Source organism: Erythrolamprus reginae, chromosome 4, assembly GCF_031021105.1.
Source record: "Erythrolamprus reginae isolate rEryReg1 chromosome 4, rEryReg1.hap1, whole genome shotgun sequence".
NCBI lineage: Eukaryota > Metazoa > Chordata > Lepidosauria > Squamata > Dipsadidae > Erythrolamprus > Erythrolamprus reginae.
In genome coordinates this window covers 36,444,783-36,465,124 of record NC_091953.1, presented here as the reverse complement: position 1 = coordinate 36,465,124, position 20,342 = coordinate 36,444,783, and the positions used below count along the sequence as shown (strand labels likewise).

Below are 20,342 nucleotides of genomic sequence, written 5' to 3'. Positions count from 1 at the left end.
CACAAGTTAAAGCAGTCTTTTCTCGAAAAACCAGCTGTTAATTAAATGGCATTAACAGCTAGTATAAGTCCATAAAGTCATGAATTAAGCCTAAGCAATTAGTCCTGGATATCTCAAGAAACTTAACAAGGGTTGACACAATGCCCAGAAGCAACACGCAGGAAGAATGTCAAAACATTCTTGAATATTATAATACATGGCAGGTTCTAGTCCCCAAGGACCAACAACGTCAGCCTGGCAATAAAATCCACTGTATCCATGGCATGCAGAGGTAGGGAGAGCCATGCAGAAGCAATAATCCCAACTATTCCAGAAGATCCAACTTTAACCAGAGTCTCAATTATCTGTTATCTGTGAAGAAGTCCCTAAACATTCTCAGTGACACACAGGTGATGATAACTATTCATGGTACATGAGAAATTTTGAGAAAGGGGTTGAAGAAATGCTGCCTAGAGAACCATCGGGTAAGAGTGTACAGTATATAATAGCTAGAGAGAGAGGCTCAGAAAGGACTCTCTTTAACTATAAAAGATATAATGGGAGCTTTGTATTTTCAAACTTGAAAATTGATGTCAACCTTCCCAGATATATCATACAGAAAACAGACAAGTCGAGCTACTTCTACTTTATTATAAGTGTACCTTAACACACCTTGCAAGTTTAAAAGCATTTCCCCACATCTGCATAATGACGGAATCGGGAAGGCTGGTAGCAGAAACATGGTAAGCAATCCAAAAAACATTTGTGCGGATGAAAAAACCCAGGGAAGACTGCATATTCTTCAGGCTATTCATGAAGATATGCACTGTTTGTGTTTTGTTTTTTATTATCATTTTATTGTCATTCATGTTATTTTGTCAAGACTGAATCTATTTTTGTTGTTGTAAGCCAGGGGTGTCTAACTCGTGGCATCACACTATCACGTGACGTATTGCGACTTTCCCCCCCTTCGCTAAACTGGGGGTAGGCGTGGCCAGCATAATAATAATAATAATTTATTAGATTTGTATGCCGCCCCTCTCCGAAGACTCGGGGCGACTCGAAACAATAATAAAAACAGTGTAACATTGAAACAAATCTAATAATAAAAAAGATATATAAAAACCCCAAGATTAAAATCATACAACACATACATATCAAACATTAAATATAAAAGCCTGGGGGAGATGTCTCAGTTCCCCCATGCCTGGCGATATAGGTGGGTCTTGAGTAATTTGCGAAAGACAAGGAGGGTGGGGGCCGTTCTAATCTCCGGGGGGAGTTGATTCCAAAGGGCCGGGTCCACCACAGAGAAGGCCCTTCTTCTGGGGCTCGCCAAACGACATTGTTTGGTTAACGGGACCCGGAGAAGGCCAACTCTGTGGGACCTTATCGGTCGCTGGGATTCGTGCGGTAGAAGGCGGTTCCAGAGGTATTCTGGTCCAATGCCATGTAGGGCTTTAAAGGTCATTACCAACACTTTGAATTGTGACTGGAAACTGATCGGCAGCCAGTGCAGACCACGGAGTGTTGTAGAAACATTGGGATGAATCTGGGAAGCCCCACGATAGCTCTCGCGGCCGCATTCTGCATGCATCACATCCAGACCCTGGGCCGCGAGTTTGACACTCCTGTTGTAAACTATAACATTTTTCAAGTACTAGGATATAAATGGCTATCATTGTCCAGTTTAGAAGCAAATGAAAAAAATTGCAATGCATTTATTAGCTCCACACACACGGATTATGCCTTCCTTTTTTCCTTTCCCTTTTTAGAAGAAAATTTCTGATCTTCTCACAGAAACTGTACCAAAGCCAGGTGTCCCAGCAGATCTACAGAAAATGCTCAATGAACATTTTGGAGCCAAACGTTCGGTGATTGAACTAGAAGAATTAAAACTGCCAGGTAATAAGAAAAAAATCGATGAGGTACTACTCAGGATATTATTTAAAAAGAAACTGTTTGTAACATTTTTTTCATGTGAAGTATTACTTGTGTGTGGTTTCTGAGTATTGTTTGACAAAAACAAATAAACAAAACATACCTTCTGATAGCTCCCAGACTTTTCAGATGCTACTTTCAGGGATGTGATATTTGTGATGTGATGTGATATGAACTAATAACTCCATCTGGACTTGGAGATACAATGACTATGTGGTTTTGAAATTTGACATTTATCATCAGCATAATCATAAAAATTGTAACAGTCACTCTATTCCTTTTTCAAACTATACCCATTAAATTAGAAATGAAATTCTTCACAAATCATTTCTAAATTTATATGGCAAGGCAAAAAGCCAAAAATTAAATTAACCAATCTTCAAAATAAGAAGAGCAGAGGTCGTTTGGGCTACCTGATTGGAGTCTGCGGAGAGGGGCGGCATACAAATCCAATAAATAAATAAAATAAATAAGTTATATTACAAAGTAGCCTCACTGACCTGGATTGGATAAATTTAAGAAATAAATTAATATTACAATTAGAGAGTCATGATTTAGAGAAAGGATGACATACTTATTTATGGGACATTGGAAATAAATCCTAAGTCTTCGTGACGTCAAAGCTCCGCCCATGGAATTCCCTATTGGGATTCCCCACCTCTTTTCTAGCCTCCAGATTGGCCGAAAACGCCATCGCCGATGGCAAAAATGGCGTCTGCCGAGCAGCGGTGCCCGGCTGTAACCTTCTGAAACAGCCAGGCACTTCTTGGCGGCCTCCGGAACCCGAACCCGAACTTCCGGGTTCGGTGTTTGGGAGAACGCCGAGAAGCCCCCCGGCTGTTTCAGAAGGTGACAGCCGGGCGGTGCCGCTTTTCGGCGGCCTCCCGAACCTGAAAAGTTCGGGTTCAGGAGAACGCCGAGAAGCCCCCCGGCTGTTTTAAAAGGTGACAGCCGGGCGGCGGTGCCCAGCGGAGCGCCATTTTGCGATCTGTGGTGGGTTCCTAAGCCGAAAAAAGTTTGTAAGAAGAGGCAAAATGTTTCCGAACCCCGGGTTCGTATCACGAGGGGTTCGTATCACGAGGGGTTTGTATTCATGAGGTACCACTGTAATAGAATTGTTAAAGTATGGTATAGTTAGGTATAATAAAGGAATTAGGATAAACAAATAAACATTTTCTTTTTTAAATTCCGCTCTGCACAACAATTTGTTCCCTACAAGTATTTAGTCATTTTAATCTCAATTGCACTAAATTCTATAATTTTGGAACCCAGCAGTAAAATGGAAGAAAATGAAGGGAATTTATTTGGTCAATACATGAAAACTTAATCATTGGTTCTCTACTTTTATATCACAAGAAATTAAAATACGATGAATAAAATGTAATATTTCATTCTGCCCTGGAGGTCTTGTTAAGAAAATAAAAATATCTTACTGATGAAAAAAAAACCCCAACAACAAACTATATAACTGCTTGGTATAATTCAATAAACATGAAGATATAGTAAAAGGCCCGATGATTGCATGGGCAAATGGATATAATATGGATATATTGCATGGATATAATATGCACTGGGTGGACTGGGAGAAAATTTGGACTAGGAATATTAGAAACATAGAAACATAGAAGACTGATGGCAGAAAAAGACCTCGTGGTCCATCTAGTCTGCCCTTTTACTATTTCCTGTATTTTATCTTACAATGGATATATGTTTATCCCAGGGATGTTTAAATTCGGTTACTGTGGATTTACCAACCACATCTGCTGGAAGTTTGTTCCAAGGATCTACTACTCTTTCAGTAAAATAATATTTTCTCATGTTGCCTTTGATCTTTCCCCCAACTAACTTCAGATTGTGTCTCCTTGTTCTTGTGTTCACTTTCCTGTTAAAAACACTTCCCTCCTGAACCCTATTTAACCCTTTAACATATTTAAATGTTTCGATCATGTCCCCCCTTTTCCTTCTGTCTTCCAGACTATACAGATTGAGTTCATTAAGTCTTTCCTGATACGTTTTATAAGACCTTCCACCATTCTTGTAGCCCGTCTTTGGCCCCGTTCAATTTTGTCAATATCTTTTTGTAGGTGAGGTCTCCAGAACTGAACACAGTATTCCAAATGTGGTCTCACCAGCGCTCTATATAAGGGGATCACAATCTCCCTCTTCCTGCTTGTTATACCTCTAGCTATGCAGCCAAGCGTCCTACTTGCCTTTCCTACCGCCCGACCACACTGCTCACCCATTTTGAGACTGTCAGAAATCACTACCCCTAAATCCTTCTCTTCTGAAGTTTTTGCTAACACAGAACTGCCAATGCAATACTCAGATTTAGGATTCCTTTTCCCCAAGTATTAAATTAACAAAATCAACAGCATATAAAGAAAATTATTATAAAATGTTTTACTGATGGCATCTGGCCCCAACAAGATTGGCGAAAATATATCTAAATTCAAATTTGACCTGTTGGAAATGTAAAAATGAGCAAGGCACCTTCTTTCATGGACGTGTCCTTAAGCTAAATGGTACTGGAGGAAAATACTTAAGTGAATGCAGGAAATAACAGAAACGATAAAGTATTCACCTGAATTCTTCTTACTAGGAATCACTATCCTAAAAACAGTATATAGTACACATTGGGACAGTGACAAGGATTACATATGCGCAATGATGGAAAGACTCTCAAGCACATACGGAGAAGAAAATTAATTTTAAAAAATGACTATGCTGAGAGGGACAGACTAACGATGGAGTTAAATGGACAAAAGGACTCTGAATATTATAATACATGGACAAAATGGAATGAATTGATAAAGAAAAGGAAGATATAGAGACAATGTGGGATGAGAAAGCAAAATTTAACAAGAAAAAGTAATGTACAAAGAAATTCGTTAAAAATCAGACAATGTGATTTTCTTGATGTGTTTTCTCATGTTGTCTCTCATGGTTGAGGTCTACCTATGATGTCAATTACAGGCCTTTATCGTCTTTTTAAGTCTTTTAACTTGCACAATTGGTGTCTGACTATATACTTTTTCCCCCACTGTAAATCACAGAACGGCATGATTGAAAATGAGAAAAAGTTTTGTAATCACTAAATAATTATCAAAATTTCTTAACAAGCTATTGGAGATTTTTAAAAATGCTTCCATATAAAGTTTTTATTACAGAGTTACCCTGCCATGTTCATGGATATTTGTAAGCAGGAAGTTTACATCTTTTATTTACCGTATTTTTCGCTCTATAAGACGCACCTGCTGATAAGACGCACCTAGATTTTAGAGGTTGGGGGGGGGTGCTGGGAAGCCCCCCAGGCCGGCTGCGATCTTTTAAAACAGCCGCGCCGCTTCTCAGCTGACTCCTGAAGCGCGGAAGTTCGCTTTTGGCTTCAGGAGTCAGCTGGGAAGTGGCGCGGTTGTTTTAAAAGATCGCAGCCGGCCTGGGGGGCTTTCCAGCACCCCCCCGAACCCCCAACTCAGAACCGCATTCAGACGATTCCCCCCCCTGTCCCCGTCCCCGCGCCTACCGCGCACCGCTCGCCTTCCCGGGCAGCCCGACACGCCGGATCGCTCGCTCCCTCGCGCGTCCCGCCCGCTGCCAAGCCCCGCCCGCCGCCAGGCTCCTTCCATCCACTCGGCCCGGGCGGCCGCTTTCCCGGGACGCAGGCGGAGCTGCTGCTCCAGTTCGCTGCCAGTACTGTAGTATCCAGCTTGCACGCATTAATCGCTTTTCCATTGTTTCCTATGGGAAACAATGTTTCGACATACGAGCTTTTCGACTCACGAGCCTCCTTCCGGCACCAATTAAATTCGTATGTCAAGGTTCTACTGTATATCGCCGCCGCCCCTCTGCTCCAGCGCCTCCCCCCCCCCCCCGCCTGCATCTTCGCTCCATAAGACGGGGCTGATTTTTCATCCTACTTTGGGAGGAAAAAAACTGTGTCTTATGGAGCGAAAAATACGGTATATTTATCCTATGTATGTGTGGGTTTTTGTATACTGCTCAAAAAAATAAAGGGAACACTCAAATAATGCATCCTAGATCTGAATAAATGAAATATTCTCTTAGAATACTTAGTTCTGTACAAAGTTGAATGTGCACAACAGCATGTGAAATTGATTGTCAATCAGTGTTGCCTAAGTGGACAGTTTGATTTCACAGAAGTTTGATTTACTTGGAGTTATATTGTGTTGTTTAAGTGTTCCTTTATTTTTTTGAGCAGTGTATTTAGACAGTTTTTAATCACTAAAGAAATTCATTAAGAAAAGCAAGATAGCATACCTATGCAAAATTGTTACTGAGGGCTGATGATAATCTAAAACTCACCTTGGATTTTGTGTTCTGGGCTGGGCTGGTGACTTAACAGTTTGCACATTTTATTTTGTCACAATGGTTAACCCTGGTCTCACACGAGAAAATTATAAAGTATTTCATCACAAGTACATCCAGTTCAATAAAAATATCTTTAAGGATAATGGAGAGATAACTTTGAAAAGAATCTAAATTGGGTTCAATATTGTTCCCATCATTTGGTTAATCCACTTTAAAGCTTTTTGTTATTAATTTTTGGTGCTTGCAAAATTCTGCTTTCTGAAAGAGCATTTTGCCCGGCTTATAACAAAGCAGCTTCCTGAAAATTTAATCCAAGGTTTTAGCTGTAGCATTAAGCAACAATAGTTGTCTATTATGGTTTCAGATTCCTGTTTCCTCCCTGCCAATGATCTCACCCACAGCTTTTCTTCCTACCTGAAAGAAAGTAAGTAATAATTTAGTCAGAAGTCATTCTGTGTCATTCTTTTCTTAAAAGGATTAAAATAATTTCAGATAATATACATGCATATGTTAATTGTGTGTTTATACGATGCTTTTTCATAAAATGCTTACTTTATAGCACATAGTAGTATTCTGACATGTTGAACAATGTAGCTTCTAGTTTCATATGCTATATTCATAGTATAGATTGGATATACTGTAATTGAATGCTGATAATCAAAAAGCAAATAGGGAAAACAAACAATTTTAATAATCCCTCTGTTAAAGCTGAATTGAAAAATGGATTTAAATAGGTTTAATTTTGAAACACATTTAAAGTTTCAATGTTCTTATTTATTTATTTTATTTATTTATTTATTTATTAGATTTGTATGCCGCCCCTCTCCGAAGACTCGGGGCGGCTAACAACAATAAAGAAGACAATGTATAAATCTAATATTAAAAATAATCTAAAAAACCCCAATTTAAGAGACCAATCATACAAACAAGCATACCATGTATAAATTCTATAAGCCTAGGGGGAAGGGAAAAATTTCAATTCCCCCATGCCTGACGACAGAGGTGGGTTTTAAGGAGCTTGCGAAAGGCAAGGAGGGTGGGGGCCATAGTTCCCTCTAAGCTGAGCAGTGAGCAATCGCTCACTTGAAAATCATCATCAACTCAGAGTTTTCCAAACCTGCCCAGAAGCCGAGAGGGAAAGAGTGAGAGGGAAGGAGCGACAGAGGAAGAGAGGAAGAGAGAGAAACAGATAGAAAAAATAGAGGAAGGAAAAGAGAAAGAAAAAGAATGGGAGTAAGGAAGAGAGAAAGAAAGTCAAAATCTAGTTTGAAACTAGCTCAACTATTTAAGTGGCATTTTGATATTGATAGAGTTGCCCTATTATGAGCTCACTGTTATAGACACACAGGACAGTATTTTATTTTGAAATTCTCTGAGGCAAAACAGGGTGGGTTTTTTATTTGTTTGTTTGTTTGTTTGTTTATTTATTTATTTATTATTTCTGTGCCGCCCAGTCCCGAAGGGACTGCCGCTCAGACACTATACTTTTCCGCCCACCCCCCAAAAAAATTAGAGGGAACACTGGTGGGGGCAACTCTGATATCTGGAGGGAGCTGGTTCCAGAGGGTCGGGGCCGCCACAGAGAAGACTCTTCTCCTGGGTCCCACCAAATGACATTGTTTAGTCGACGGGAGCCGGAGAAGGCCAACTCTGTGGGACCTAACCGGTCGCTGGGATTCGTGCGGCAGAAGGCGGTCCCAGAGATATTCTGGTCCGATGCCATGAAGGGCTTTATAGGTCATAACCAACACTTTGAATTGTGACCGGAAATTGATCGGCAGCCAATGCAGACTGCGGAGTGTTGGTGTAACATGGGCATGTCTTGGGAAGCCCATGATTGCTCTCGCAGCTGCATTCTGCACGATCTGAAGTTTCCGAACACTTTTCAAAGGTAGCCCCATGTAGAGAGCATTACAGTAGTCGAACCTCGAGGTGATGAGAGCGTGAGTGACTGTGAGCAGTGAGTACCGGTCCAGATAGGGCCGCAACTGGTGCACCAGGCGAACCTGGGCAAACGCTTTATTTTCAGTTATATTAATAAATATAACCCATGAGAGCTTGTAAAAAAGATTATGATAAAAGCAATAATGAAAAAGAAAATAATGCCACCTTACTTACTGTCTCCATTTAATCTGATGAGACCAACACAGAAGCTCATATGATAAAATGGATGAATAGTAATTCTTAGCTATATCATGCCATCAAATTCTTGTACATTCTTCTTATTTGTTAATATTTGTATTTAACTTTGCTAGTTATTTTCTTGTTTAATTCACTAGTATTTTTCTTTTTTCCTTTTATGTATTCAAGAAGAGTATGGTAAGCTATTATTTAGGATGCAGTTTCATTTCTCATTACAGAATGTATCAAAAGTCAGGCAACCCGTATAAACCTATTATATAAATAACATTAAATATTCAAATTTGTGGCCGATTTCTTCTAAATACTTTCTTACTTGTTTGATAGATGTTCTTTGAACATTCCTAAGTACGGTAACATTAACAAAGTTAATAAAACATTGTGATTGGCCTATGGTTTCTGGCTTTTGGTACACCCTGTATATCTATTTTTAAAATAAAGAAGCTGTTATGTGATTCCTTTATTTAGGACATTAGTTAATTTATGTAGGCTCGGGCTACCTCACTATTTTCTAACATAATATCTCATTACTGCATTTATTGAATCTTTGTTTTTCACATTTCAGTCTGTCCTAAATGGGCAAAGCTCCGTAAAAACCACACAGAGAAGTCATCAGTGGTGATGCTGGTAATTTGCAGCTCAGCTCTCCGGTGTCTGGAACTCATCAGGTATCTTGTTTGTCATCAGGAGAGAAGTCTTTCTAAGGGTTTTCCCAAAACCACCGAATTAAAGGGAGAACTAGGGTATCGTGTTTTATCAATCACTATTGGTAGTAGGACTGGATCATTCTCTAAATCCTGATCTCACAATACAGTGTTCCCTCGATTTCCGCGGGGGATGCGTTCCGAGACCGCCCGCGAAAGTCGAATTTCCGCGAAGTAGAGATGCAGAAGTAAATACATCATTTTTGGCTATGGACAGTATCACAAGCCTTCTCTTAACACTTTAAACCCCTAAATTACCATTTCCCATTCCCTTAACAACCATTTACTCACCATTATTACTGGTACTCACCATGGAATGAGACACTTAGTGATTCTGATATTTATAAAGATAATTATTTATTAACAATAATTATTTTTTTTGTTATTTATTTGCAAAAATTATTAGTTTGGCGATGACATATGATGTCATTGGGTGGGAAAAACCGTGCTATAGGGAAAAAACCGCGAAGTATTTTTTAATTAATATTTTTTGAAAAACCATGGTATAGGCTATTCGCGAAGTTCGAACCCGCGAAAATCAAGGGAACACTGTACTTGGGAAACCTACTGGCTTAGTCCTAGCTTATATATTTGAACTGCGTTTTTTAAAAGTGATTTGTATATTATTATTATTATTATTATTATTATTATTATTATTATTATTATTATTATTATTATTATTATTAATTGGATTTGTATGCCGCCCCTCTCCGGAGACTCGGGGCAGCTAACAGCAATAACAAGACAGCATACAATAATAATCCAATACTAAAAACAATTAAAAAGTATTAATTCAGAGGATGAAATAATAAATGCAAACAAAATGTAACAATTTTCCTTTCTTTTTCTATTTTCTTTTTCTTTTCTTTTCTCTCTTTTTCTCTCTCTGTCCATCTTGCTTGTTTCTCTTATGTTTTACTAAGTTTTTCCTTCCCCCCCTACTCCCTACCCTTTCTTTTCTTTCTCTTAATTACATGTTTGTAATAGTTGTTTACTATTTATTTATTTATTATTTATTATTTAGATTTGTATGCCGCCCCTCTCCGCAGACTCGGGGCGGCATTGTTGAATTGTATTGTTTTTCTATTTGTGAATAAAAACTTATTTAAAAAATAAAATAAAAAACAAAACAAAACAAAAATAAATGCAGCCTAGTCAATGGTATCCTAATCAATTTAGGTGACATTAGATAAGTTGGGTGAGAAGCTTTAAAGAAGCAGCTGTAAGTTCTCTTGACTTAGCTCCCACTTGTAGGAGTCTTCAGGTTCTGAACCTGAACTTTCTCGCATCCAGAACAAAAATATTCCTTTTTCCTCCTGAAGAAGTATGAAAGTATATTTACATAAGTATGGCTTTCAAGTTATAGAATGGAATTATATATTTTTATCCTTTCTTTTGGATAAATTTGGTGCTTTAATTTTACTGCAAGTTTTCAATTTTCTTTTATTAACAGTATTTATTTATTTGTTTGTTTGTTTGTTTGTTTGTTTGTTTGACCTATATGCCGCCCCTCTCCGAAGTCTCAGGGCGGCTAACAGCAATCATAAAACAGCGTACAATAATAATCCAATACTAAAAACAATTAAAAACCCATTAATATAAAAAACCAAACATACATACAGACATACCATGCATAAAATTGTAAAGGCCTAGGGAGAAAGGGAATCTCAATTCCCCCATGCCTGGCGGCAGAGGTGGGTTTTAAGTAGCTTACGAAAGGCAAGGAGGGTGGGGGCAATTCTAATCTCTGGGTGGAGTTGGTTCCAGAGGGCCGGGGCCGCCACAGAGAAGGCTCTTCCCCTGGGTCCCGCCAAGCGGCATTGTTTAGTTGACGGGACTCGGAGAAGACCCACTCTGTGGGACCTAACTGGTCGCTGGGATTCGTGCAGCAGAAGGCGGTCCCTGAGATAATCTGGTCCAGTGCCATGAAGGGCTTTATAGGTCATAACCAACACTTTGAATTGTGACCGGAAACTGATCTTGTTCTATGTTCTTTCTTAGATCAATGGCAGCATTCAAAGGAGATGGGAGGGTTATGAAATTATTTGCAAAACATTTAAAGGTAAATACAGTCAAAGGGAAGTACTATAATTTTATCTAAATAGAGATACGGTATATTTTGTGCAAGTATACTGTGTGTGTGTGTGTATATATATATATATAGTTTTCCTTTCTTTTCCTTTCTTTTCTTCCTTCCTTCCACCCTCCCCCCCATTTTCCCTTTTAAGGAGTGCATGAATGACTATAATAACTTGATGACTGCCATAAAGTAGATCTAGCTCAATTATAGATTTTGAGCTTTGCTGTATTGTTTTTCCATGTAACAATGTTGAATTTCCATTTAGAGTTGTCATGTAGTAGTTTTGAATCTTTTAGAGAAAATAAAAAAAATGGTTATAATTAAGTTTCTTGTCTCCTGATCTACCTTGTCCCCTTTCTCCTTTCTTGAAATAGATACAAGAACAAATGCAAACATTGGAAAAAGATGTTGTTCATGTGGGAGTTGGGACACCTGGAAGGATAAAAGCACTAATACAACAAGGTAACATTGTCACATTGTAACTTGATGCTATGTGAAAATAAATCATAATTATTTTTCAACTATTACAATCATAGGAAAAATTTGTAAAAGTTAAGAATTACAGAAATAAAACGGGTATAGGAGCTGCTGTATTTAGAATATTTGTCACCAAATTCTTTTTAATGAGCAGCAAAGTATGACAGTAAGGGAGGGGTTAAGTGAATTCATTAAAGCAGTGTCATGACACAAAACCTTGTATGTGTGCAATTGTATCACTTCATGCCCATCTAGAAAATCCCTCCAGAAATTTCAACTGGTTCAGAATAAAGCTGCACAGACAGTAATAAACCCCTAGGTTTATTCATTTAACACTTGCATCCAAAGGTTGTGAATGCTCCAACATTGGAAGTTTTTAAGAAGATGTTGGATAACCATTTCTCTGAAGTAGTGTAGGGTCTCCTGCCAAAACAGGAGGTTGGGCTATAAGGTCCCTTCAAGTCCCCAAGGTCCCTTCCAACTCTGTTGTTATTATTATTATTGCACATGCTACATTGTGTGCCAGTTTCTTTCCAGATACTATTCATGATGCTGATCATCACCTTTAAAGCCCCATATTCCCAAGGTATGCCCATGTTACACCAACACTCCGCAGTCTGCATTGGTTGCCGATCAATTTCCGGTCACAATTCAAAGTGTTGGTCTTGACCTATAAAGCCCTTCATGGCATCGGACCAGAATATCTCCGGGACCGCCTTCTGCCGCACAAATCCCAGTGACCAATTAGGTCCCACAGAGTTGGCCTTCTCTGGGTCCCGTCGACTAAACAATGTCGTTTGGCGGGCCCCAGGGGAAGAGCCTTCTCTGTGGCGGCCCCTACCCTCTGGAAACAGCTTCCCCCTGAGATTAGAAATGCCCCCACCCTCCTTGCCTTCCGCAAACTCCTTAAAACCCACCTCTGCCGCCAGGCATGGGGGAACTGAAATATCTTCCCCAGACCTATACTGTTTATGTATGGTATGTTGTGTGCATGTTTTTAAAATTATGGGTTTTTAGCTTTCTAATTATTGAATTTGTATTATATGTTGTTTTCTGTTGCTGTTGTGAGCCGCCCCGAGTCTGCGGAGAGGGGCGGCATACAAATTTAATAAATAAATAAATAAATAAAATAAATATAGCGTATGGTAAGGAAATCTATCTGGTCCCTTCCACCAAATAATGTCTTCTTATTGGAACCAGGAAGCATGGTTTTTCTGTTGCCCATGTCCTATGGAACACTACTCCCCTGAAATTTGGTAGACCTCCACCCTTTTAGCCTTCCGTAATAGCCCTGGCTTTTCCTCATTTGGGGCAAAAATTGGAAGATTTCATACTCAGAAGCTGAACAGGATCTTTGCTTTAAACAGCTGAGATGGACAAGCCTGAATCTGCAAAAAGTACCCGCCTTGGAATTGAACAACAACAAAACAACTCTAAGAATCGTTTTGACATGCAGATGTTCTGTTCTCAATAGCCATCTTTTCCTTTCTCCTCAGAAGGCCTTAAGCTGACTTCCTTGAAATACTTTATCTTAGACTGGAACCATAGGGATCAGAAGTTAAGAAGATTAATTGACATCCCAGAGGTACATTACAATTTTTGTCTCTGTACATGTTGCTTGTTGGATACTGATGATGACATTTTATAGTTTATACTCTAGCTAAACTCGCATCATCACGGTGTTGTCATGTGATGTATCATGACTTTTCTCTCCTTCAAGAAACCAGTCATATGACACATCTGGCCTGCGGGCTATGAGTTTGACAATCCTGTTCTAGACTTTTAAGAGAAGGGAAGTAGAATTTTATACATTCCAAATTTAAATTTGCTTTGTTTACAATTTATGTTGCAGATTATAGGACTATAGCCCATTTCACATATACAGTGGAACCCCGACATAAGAGCTGCTCTACTTAAGAGCAACTCGAGATAAGAGCTGGGAGGGGAGAGATATTTTTGTTCTACTTACAAGCCCAAATTCGAGATACAAGCGCCAAGGAGCTGTCTCCTGAAGCCAAACGCTAACTTCCGCGTTCGGCTTCAGGAGACAGCTGCGAAGCGGCGCGCGTGTTTTAAAAGGTTGCAGCCGGCCTGGGGGGCTCAGGGGGGTGCTTGCAGCTTTCTTTCTTGCTCTTTTTCTTTCTCTCTTTTACCTTCCCTTCCTCTATTTCTTCTTTTCTTTCTCCTTCCCACCTTCTTCCCTCCCTCCCTCCCTTCACTCATTCCTCTCTTACTCTACCCTTTCATAAGTTTCCTTGCTTCCTTCCTCTGTTCCTGTCCCTTCCCCCTTTCTTTCTTTCTTTCTTTCTTGCTCTTTTTCTTTCTCTCTTTTACCTTCCCTTCCTCTATTTCTTCTTTTCTTTCTCCTTCCCACCTTCTTCCCTCCCTCCCTTCACTCATTCCTCTCTTACTCTCCCCTTTCATAAGTTTCCTTGCTTCCTTCCTCTGTTCCTGTCCCTTCCCTCTTTCCTTCCTTCCTTCCCACCCTCCGTCCATTCATTCACCCATTCCTCTCTTGATCGCTTAAAGCCGGTCCCTGGTGCAAAAAGGGTTGGGGACCTCTGTCCTACAGGATTGGGTGGCAGAGAAGTTGAACATATGTAAATTTAAAAGTTTAAGAAAGTTTACAAGTTAAGTGAAAGAAACTTCATTATTCATTTATATGTACATGTACATTTGTTCATTAAAAACATGTCTTTCTGCATAATTTAGACTAACTTTGTGAGTTTTTTGAGGGCTGGAACCAATTAAAATTATTTACATTAATTCCTATGGGGAAAAGTCGTTCGAGATAAGAGCTGCTCGACTTAAGAGCCCAGGTCCGGAACGAATTAAACTCGTATCTCGAGGTACCACTGTAATATAAACACAAACCTATATTTTTCATTTCTGGTCCACATAACAAAAGTTACTACCAGTTGTTCATTGACTGATAATCAATTGACTTATCATCATCAAAATTTGCACCAAACCCACTTCTCACAATTCCTGGCAGATAGCAAGTTTTTATCTTGAATTAATAGCCATAAAGTTACCATAATTTAAATTAAATCTAAATAATAAAACATGTTAAAAATTAGGGGAAATATTAAAATCAAAATAAAGTTAGTAATGCAATCTCGAGCCACCATCGCTTTACAAAATAAATTAAGTCTGTACAGACCTCTAGGATATTAAAAGTAAAGGGCTAGATTTTGAAGGAAAGCTTATCTCAGAACAATCTGATCTGAACTGATCAAGAACAGTGATACTTTAGTTCCTTATTCTCAAATTGTAGAGAGATTGTATATCATAGATGATCATAACATAGATCTAGAGATTATTTAGCAAATCTTTGGCTGATTTGCTAATAAGGATTTCTAACTTTCTGCTTTCAAAGCCCAATCTCTATCTAAAGGGGAGTTTAAAAATGTTTAATACTTACACTAACTAATTTTGTATTATGAAATAAACTTTAGAGATATAAAGTTTCCATGTAGGATAACTAAAATATGTTACACTATTATTCTTGCAATTAATTAATACAATTTCATAAATTTAATTATTCTTAAAAGGACGGTAATATAAAGAATAAATGGCTCGTTTATATACAAACACATATAATACTCTTTCCCTATAATAATGATAAAGTTATCTAGTAAGGTCTACAAAAATGTCAAAAACTGAAGAGAGAATGTGCCCCCTTGTGGCCTTTTTTCAACTGTGAAATTTACATATTAGCTAGTGCAGTTAATAAAACATGTATTAAATATTATCTCTTGACTGCAGAGATACTGTATTTTCTTATAGCAATAACGCTACCTTTTCCTTCTTTGTGGATGTTTTTCATTTTTAAAAAGTTACAGTGAGATTGCAGTAAAGAATAAATGTAATCAATAAAATAATTATTTATTACATTTATTCTTTACTGCAATCTCCCAGAACACTCATCAGCATTATTGAATCATCCATTGCAAAATAAATGAAATAAAATCCTGGCAATCTTTAAAAAAATCCAAAACCAAGTGTCATTCCTCAAATGCCAAAACTGACTCCGTAAAGGTTAAAACTTTAATGGGAGGCTATTTCAGAAAAGTAATATCTCTTGATCTTCCATCCCACAAATTTTGAGATTCCTCAAAGCAGTTGGGCTAATTCTGAATGCAAGCTGATGCTAATTTATAAAGTCCACTCTATAAGTAAAACCAATACTTTAAATTTTACCCAGACTCTTATAGAAAGTCAATGCAGGGCACAAGAATTAATGGGCTTCCATTAGTGAACACCAGTAAGTACCTGAACTGCTGCATATTAGTAAAGTAAAGCTTCTAACTGCTGCATATTAGACAGTGGTGGGATATGAGCTGGAACGCTAAATTGTGCTCGCCGCTGCAGCGATTTTGCTTCTGCACCTGTGGAGGTAGCAAAATCGCACACGGCGCCGCAGGTACGCCCATGTTTCGACATGCGCGAAAACAAAAAAAACCTCACTGAAACAAGGGCGCACCTGCAGCTCCGTGCGCAATTTTGATACCTCCACAGGTGCGGAAGCAAAATCACGCTGGCCCCGCAAGAACTTATGAGCCACTGCGGTGAGCGCAATATAGCGTTCCAGCTCGTAGCCCACCGCTGATATTAGACGAAGTAAAGTTTCTAAGGCTTCACAGACTTGCCTTTTCAGTGGTAGCACATCCTCTCAAGATACATCACTCAGAGAATCTTCTTCATCCAGTCCAGACTCAGTCTCCTGTCACTGGGGCACAGTGAAGGGCTACCAAATTTTTTACTACCACACTGTGGGCGTGGCTTATGCAGGACGCCCTGCATTTTCTTTCAACATCTTTCAGTGTAAATTCGGTGCTCTGGGGTGGAGCTCCATTTTCACGACCCCACTGCGTTTCCCACCCCCGTCCGGGCAGTAGCCCACCCCTGCTGGGGCAAGACCTAACAACTTCATAAACACAACCTGGGATGGAGTATTTAGCTGACCAGATGACACACTTTGTCACCAAATTCTTTTTAATGAGCAGCAAAGTATGGTAGTAACCTTACTAGAAATTGGTTTGAGTTAACTTCTTTAGTGATAGTACATAATTGTTACTCACCACATTCAAATTAAGGTTTTTCTAAAATTCGTTTGAAGATTTAGAAATTTAAATAACAGTGTAGTTAAGCTACTGGTTTAGAATAGTCAATTAGTAAACAATTAGCTGCAAGTTTGACCAATTATGCATGCTAATTCAGTGATTTTCAACCTATTTTGAGCCGCGGCACATTTTTTACATTTACAAAATTCTGGGACACACCACCAACCAAAATGACACAAAATGACACTCTAACGCAGTACATATTATACATATAGTTAATAATATAGTTTCTAAATGTATTTATACTCACTTAGTGTGAAACCTGGGCCTGTTTCAATGAACACAAAAGGGATATCCTGGCAGGAATGGTAGTTTGGGGACCCATGTTTAATTTCCCCACGGCTCACCTGACCATGTCTCACGGTACACTAGTGTGCTGTGGCACACTGGTTGAAAAACACTGTGCTAATTAATGCTGAGGAATTCATATCTAAATATTTATAGGGGCTATTACGCAAATATTAAAATGAGAGAATTGCAAGTTTTTAGCTCTGTATGCTTAAATTTTTTTGGGGGGGAGAAGTCTGCACTAAGTGTAATGCTGGTAAATATTTTTTTTTCAGATTAAGAAAGAAACAATTGAGCTTCTAGAAATGGAATTAATCAAGCTATGCAGAAATGGCTCTGTGAAGATGGGACTCTTTTAATGATTATTTTTGTAGTTTATTCTATCATCTGCTGGCCTCCACTGAGCTGCCTTTAAAAATGCTCAAAGCTGAAGAGGTGTGGCAGATCTTTTTGTCATCCACCATTTTTTTTGGTAATAAAACAGTACTTTGTGTGAAGATCTCCACTGTAATTTTTTTTCAAATTTCTATCACGGAAGGCCTAAAATTGTTTTAAAATTCCATACTTAAGAGAAATGAATTGAAATAATTAGAAAACATGATTCATATCATATATCTGTGGAAGTGGAAGTGATGTGCCGGTGTCTGGAGGCTGTTGGGGCCTGGATGGATGTCAACAGACTCAAACTCAACCCTGATAAGACAGAGTGGCTGAGGGTTTTGCCTCCCAAGGACAATTCCATCTGTCTGTCCATCACCATGGGGGGGAATTATTGACCCCCTTGGAGAGGGTCCGCAACTTGGGCGTCCTCCTCGATCCACAGCTCACATTAGAGAACCATCTTTCAGCTGTGGCGAGGGGGGCATTTGCCCAGGTTCGCCTGGTGCACCAGTTGCGGCCCTATTTGGACCGGGAGTCACTGCTCACAGTCACTCATGTCCTCATCACCTCGAGGTTCGACTACTGTAACGCTCTCTACATGGGGCTACCTTTGAAAAGTGTTCGGAAACTTCAGATCGTGCAGAATGCAGCTGCGAGAACAGTCATGGGCTTCCCAAGGTATGCCCATGTTACACCAACACTCCGCAGTCTGCATTGGTTGCCGATCAATTTCCGGTCACAATTCAAAGTGTTGGTTATGACCCATAAAGCCCTTCATGGCATCGGACCAGAATATCTCCAGGACTGCCTTCTGCTGCATGAATCCCAGCGACCGATTAGGTCCCACACAGTGGGCCGTCTCCGGGTCCCGTCAACTAAACAATGTCGGTTGGTGGGCCCCAGGGGAAGAGCCTTCTCTGTGGCGGCCCCGACTCTCTGGAACCAACTCCCCCCAGAGATTAGAACTGCCCCTACCCTCCTTGCCTTTCGTAAACTCCTCAAAACCCACCTTTGTTGTCAGGCATGGGGCAATTGAGATATCTCCCCCGGGCCTATACAATTTATGTATGGTATGTTTGTATGTATGTCTGCTTAATAATGGGGTTTTAAAAATATTTTGAATTGTAAATTATTAGATTTGTTATGAATTGTTTTATTGTGTTGTGAGCGCCCCGAGTCTACGGAGAGGGGCGGCATACAAATCTAATTAATAATTAATAATAATAATAATAATAATAATAACAACAACAATAATAATAATAATAACAATAATAATCCACTACAAGTCAAACCATCCTAGCTGGAATCTGTCCCATTCCATTTCCAACACAATAAATAATAGCTTGCCTTGAAAAGTTGTTGTGCTAGAGAAACATGGAGCTTCCTATCAGATATGGAAAATATCCTATATTTGTTCTCACCTTCACAATGTTGTTGTAATCCAGTTTTCCTCAAAAATCAGTCTCTATGCAATCCTTAAAGCAAAAAATAATCTCTTCTCATCCCACTTTGCATTGGGAACAATATGTATGTATGTACATGTATTCTGTTCTAGCAATCCAACACACATCCAAAATGCTTGATATAGAATGAAAAGTGTTAGTTTTGTTGAGCTATCAGCAAGCTTAAAAAGAGAATTCAGCTTTTTAAAGAATATTTTTCCTGCTTTACACTATACAGTATAAGTTTTTTTAACAGAATATTCCATTGTGCATTTTATTTTAAAAGTTTTAAGTTACATTTAAAATTGTTATAGATATTACTTAATTATAGCAACATATCTAAAAACAGTGCCTACAGTACGATCACTCTGCACATTTAGAAATCATTTATGATACAGTATCATTTATGATACAGTATTAACTTAGGGCAGTGATGGCGAACCTATGACACGCGTGTCAGCACTGACACGCGTAGCCATTTTTGGTGACACGCGGCCACCGGAGAAACGGGGAGCTTTAGGGAGCACCGTTCCCCGTAAGCTGCGCGCGTGAGGACGCGCGCCCCCCAAAATACACCCCCGTGCACCCTTTTCCATGTGCACACAATCCCCATCCCCCTGCTAGTGCGCGGGGGGCGGGGGCGGGGGGCGCCGGCAGTAGAAGGCGCTGCTCTTCGCCCGCCCGATCCTCCCTCTCTCCTCCTCTTCCGCCAAACTGCCTGCTTGAGCCTCCCGTAGCTCCACCCCGCTTCACCCTGCCTGTCATCCTCCGTTGTGTTTTCGGGGGGAGGGGTGGAGAGGCCTCCTCCCTCCCCCCTGCCCAGGAAAGAGTTGCAAAAAAGCAGTGCATTTGAAAAGCGCGCTGCTTTCTCGGAAAGCCAGCTTTCCTGGCCTGAACAGGGCTTTCCCGCCGCTCCCTCCCCCCGAAAACACAACTGAGGTCCACAGCGAAGCCGAGTGGAGCAACGGGAGGCTCAGGCTGGTGGCGGCAGACCTCCAAGTTTTTTTCGGCGGGGGGGGCAGGAGGACCTTCCTGACTTTCCGGGGCAGCTGGCTTGAGACTTGAGAAGGGAAAGAGAGGGAGGGAAAGAGGAGAGGACAGAAGGAGGGAGGGAGGGAAGGGAGAGAAAAGTGAATGTGAGGGAGAGAGAAAGGGAGGAAGAGAGGAAGGAAGGTAGAGATAAATATAAAGGAAGAGAGGGAGGGGAATAGGGGAAGGAAGGAAAAGAGAAAAAAGTGGAAGGAAGAGAGAAGGAAAGAAAGGAAGGGAGAGAGAGAGAAAGAGAGAGAGAGAAGATAGGAAGGAAGAGAGAGTGAGAGAGAGCAAGAAAGAAAGAGGAGTGAGAAAGGCAGGGAGAAATGCAGCGTGTGTGGGGTGTGTGTGTGTGTGCCGCTGATGGTCCGGCAGCTGCAGCGTGTGTGTGTGGGGGGGGCGCCGATGCTAAGGCAGTCCGTCC

The 20,342-nt window shown here is 40.0% G+C and overlaps 1 protein-coding gene across 1 annotated transcript in view; it reads left to right on the top strand.

The window, feature by feature from the left end:
• Positions 1–17,560, top strand: part of CMSS1 (cms1 ribosomal small subunit homolog) — a 203,241-nt gene extending 185,681 nt beyond the window's left edge. The window contains exons 4-10 of the mRNA XM_070750047.1: positions 1,755–1,884; positions 6,614–6,673; positions 8,954–9,056; positions 11,094–11,154; positions 11,547–11,634; positions 13,146–13,234; positions 17,339–17,560. Coding sequence (XP_070606148.1) covers positions 1,755–1,884; positions 6,614–6,673; positions 8,954–9,056; positions 11,094–11,154; positions 11,547–11,634; positions 13,146–13,234; positions 17,339–17,422 — 615 coding nt within the window. The 3' untranslated portion in view covers positions 17,423–17,560. The remainder of the gene's footprint in view (positions 1–1,754; positions 1,885–6,613; positions 6,674–8,953; positions 9,057–11,093; positions 11,155–11,546; positions 11,635–13,145; positions 13,235–17,338) is intronic.
• The last annotated feature ends 2,782 nt before the right edge of the window (positions 17,561–20,342 follow it).